At 30.7% G+C, this 4,037-nt stretch overlaps 1 protein-coding gene across 1 annotated transcript; it reads left to right on the top strand.

Moving 5' to 3' along the window:
- The first annotated feature begins 1,480 nt into the window (after nt 1–1,480).
- Nucleotides 1,481–2,134, top strand: LOC127079946 (uncharacterized). Its single transcript, XM_051020294.1, has one exon. It carries the CDS (start codon nt 1,481–1,483, stop codon nt 2,132–2,134), a length of 654 nt encoding a protein of 217 aa, XP_050876251.1.
- Nucleotides 2,135–4,037: the final 1,903 nt, after the last annotated feature.

The raw sequence follows: 4,037 nt of genomic DNA, 5'->3' as shown, positions 1-4,037 counted from the left end.
TTTCAGTTGCACCCAACCACTATCTGTCAACTTGAGAAGAGACCTTTCACATAAAGAAATAATGAAGATGCAAATAAACATCTGCAAAGGTTTCTGACTATGAGTACTACTATTAAGATAAAGGGGCACACTGAAGAAAGTAAAAAGTTAAGAATGTTTTCATTTACTTTAGCTGAAGACGCCGAAGAATGGTTTTATTCACTTCCTATTGGAAGTATCACTACTTGAAAAGAGATGGAAAAAACATTTATGAATGAGTATTTTCCTGCTTTAGTTTTCCTCTGAAAGATATATGACATCCTCAACTTTAAACTAAAAGAGGGTGAATAACTGGGTGATCCGTATAAGAGATTTAAGAGGCTTATTGTTGCTTGTCCTACACACAATTTAGATCAAACTGAACAGATGAAGATGTTTGTTAATGGGCTCATGTTTAAGACTAAACAACTTATCGATACAGCTGCTGGTGGCTAATCAAACTTTACAATAGCCAATGATATCAAGAAGATCATAGAAGCCATAACTACCAATGAACACCTAAAGTTGTATGATAGGTGCACAAGCAAGCCATAAGAAGTGATCGATTTGAAACTAGCAACTTATAGTATAAAGATGGAAGATCAAGTTGCAACTGAAGTTGAAAGAATACTTAAAGCAATGAATGTGAGTACTCAACAAGTGGCTAAGGTTCAACCGGTCCAAGCAGTTAGTTGTGAAATTTGCGGTGGTCCTCACTTTGCTATGTATTGTATGGCACATGTGCAATAAACTAAAGAAGTGAATCATCTGAAACAAAATAACCTCTATTCTAATACTTACAATCCATGTTGGAAGAATCATCCAAACTTCTCCTAGAAAGATCAACAAGGGAATGTTCAAAAGCAAGGTCCTATGAACTATCAAAATTAACAACAGTACCAACCTCAACAAAACTACTAGAATCAATTTCCACCATAATATTAACAACAAGCTCCAAAGAAGGCAGATTGGGACATAGCTATTGAAAAGATGGCTATTAAAAATTCCAAATTTCAAGAAGAAACAAGAAACAACCAAAGGAACACTACAACTTCTATTAAAAACCTAGAAATTTAAATGGGTCAAATAACACAACATATAACTGGTTGTCAAGTACAAGGTACCCTTACTAGCACAACAATGACAAATCCAAGAGAACATAATAATGTGAGTATTGGGATGGCAAGAAGTGGGAAGACAACTAAGAGTCCCGAAGATAAATCAGCTGAAGAAGACCATTTGTTAGAGGTAGATCTGGAAATAAAAGATCATCAGAAGAGTCGTGAAGAGGTAGCTACACCAAAAGTGGTTGAAAAAGAAAAAAAGAAGCAAAAACTTATCATCAGACTACCATATCCCCAAAGAGAAAAGAAGAAGGATCAAAATGAAAATAATTTTGAGAAGTTCTTAGAAATGTTCAAAAAGCTTCAAATAACATACCTTTTATGAGGCGCTGAAGCAAATGCGTATATATGTCAAGTTCATGAAAGATACAATCTCCAAGAAATGCACAACAGACATTGAACCTATCCTTTTGATGGAAACATGTAGTGCTATGTTACAAGGTATGAAGATTAGTGTGAAAAAGAAAGATAAGGACTCTGTCACCATTCCATGCAAAATTGAAGATAGAAAATTCAAGAAGACACTTGTTGTTTTAGGGGCTAGTGTGAGTCTTATACCTTTATCCATCTACAGGAAGCTAGGCATTGGTACGATTCAAGATACCAGAAGGACACTTCAGTTTACAGATCACTCAGTGAAAAGACCCTATGGGATAATAGAATATGTTATGGTAAAAATAGACAAATTTGTGTTTCCTGTTAATTTTGTGATTATGGAAATTCCTGAAGATGAAGAGATTCCATTTATCTTAGGAAGACCGTTTCTAGAGACTAGACGATGCATGGTAGACATAGAGGAAGGAACCATAACTCTAAAAGTTTATGATGGAGAACTCAAGATAGATGTCCGGAACACGATGAAGTATAAAGATGATGTGGAAACCAGTAATACAGTTGAGGTGTTAGACACGATGATTGCTCAATCTATTCAGATGAAAACACAACTTTGGAAAAAGCCCTTAGCCTATCTTCTCAAGAATAGAATAGAATGAAGATGACAAAGAAAAAGAAGTTCCAGCTATGATAAAAGGACAACCTCAGTGGAACATTTAATAAAGATTTTATAAATTTTTTGACATAATATTCTTCTATATTTTGATATGTCATTATTCTCCATCTCCATTATTCTTTAAATTTTTTTTAATGGAAACACAAACATAAATTATATGTTGATGACAATGACAAGTAGAGTTATCAATTTAGGGCGTCGATGCCTAACTTTTAAGGTAAAAAAATATAGGAGGTTCAAAATTTTAAAAATAAATGAGCTTATAAATATGTAGGCCTCCTAAGCTAAAGACTCTTAAAATTCAAGTAAGGCTTCAAGGCTCTAATAGTTTCAAAAGTTAACTTTTTTGAAAAAATATTGATTTTTTAAATTTAAATAAAAATCATTTTTTTAATTTAAAATTTGACTTTTTTATATATGGAATTTTTTTTTCATGAAAGATTGACCTTTTTCTTAAAACATCGATTTTTTTATATTTAAAATAAATTAAGTTTTTCTATTTAATTTTTTTTTTTGGAAAAAATAGACTATTTTTCATTTTCGAATATAAAAAATTAACTTTTTTTATATTCGAAAAAAGAAAAAAAATCGAAAAAATCAACTTTTTTATTTTTCGGAAAAATTAAGTTTTTTTTTTATTTTAAAAAAATCATTTTTTTTGGTTTTTGATTTTCGAGAAAAATTGGCTTTTTTAATTAAAAAAATCGAAGTTTTTTTCTGAAAAAAAACTTTTTATTTTTAGAAAAAAATGTTTTTTTTTATATTTCGATTTTTTTTAATTTTAGAAAAAGTATTATTTTTCTAAATATTTTACTTATTTTCAAAAAAAAATATTATTTATAATTACTTTTCAAAAATATATATTTTTTTGAAAATGTATATTTTGAAAAAGTTTAAAATATTTCAAACAAATTAGATTTTGTATCTCCCTTTAGGTCCATAAAAAAACAAAAATACTAGGGAATTTAAAAATAAGAGGCAAACAAATTTTCATTTAATAAAGAGCAGAGAGCCTAGTAGGGAGTTTAATTTTTGAGCTTTGAGCTTTGTGACATTTATAGTGATTTTTAAGGTGATGTAGGGAGTTTAATTTTTGAGCTTTGAGCTTTGTGACATTTATAATGATTTTTAAGGTGATGTAGGGAGTTTAATTTTTGAGCTTTGAGCTTTGTGACATTTATAATGATTTTTAAGGTGATGTAGGGAGTTTAATTTTTGAGCTTTGAGCTTTGTGACATTTATAATGATTTTTAAGGTGATGTAGAGAGTTTAATTTTTGAGTTTTGTGACATTTATAATGATTTTTAAGGTGATGTTGCTTACTTTGAAGCGTGTCTCCCAATTGTAGAGCATCCATTTCTTAAACCCATTTATTAAAGGGTTAAATTATAAATCTCGCAGAAATAATTTTTAGTCTAAGCATAAAGCACAAGAATAAAATACACATCATTAAATCCTTATTTTCAAGGAACTCCAAAACACAAGGATATAAAAACATTTTATTTCATACTTAAGAGCTTTAAAGGTTAATCTCAAGCCCTAATAAGATCTAAGACTTTGTAGCACTCTCTGGAGGGCGACAACATATATCAGATGTAGGATCTACGCAGGGCAAGCATGGCACGTTTTGAAGGCCTATGTTAGATACACCTTCAGCAATAGTACTCTTAGGAGGAGAAGAAGGAGGACGACAACATACATCAGATGTAGGATCTATGCATGGCAAGCATGGCACGTTTTGAATGCCTCGGTACGATACACCTCCAACAATAGTACTCGTTGAAACAAATACCAACACAAGAAACTTCAAAATCATCTTCAAAAAAGACTCCATAAGAACTGTATTACTTCTCCACTATATTATTTTTGTAATAACATTTGAACCC

This window comes from Lathyrus oleraceus, chromosome 5, assembly GCF_024323335.1.
Source record: "Lathyrus oleraceus cultivar Zhongwan6 chromosome 5, CAAS_Psat_ZW6_1.0, whole genome shotgun sequence".
Lineage (NCBI taxonomy): Eukaryota > Viridiplantae > Streptophyta > Magnoliopsida > Fabales > Fabaceae > Lathyrus > Lathyrus oleraceus.
This window is presented reverse-complemented; position numbering and strand designations above follow the sequence as displayed.

What these genes read in the sequence shown, in the direction of transcription:
- LOC127079946 (XM_051020294.1), top strand. Translation starts at nt 1,481, where the DNA reads ATGCGTATATATGTCAAGTTCATGAAAGATACAATCTCCAAGAAATGC.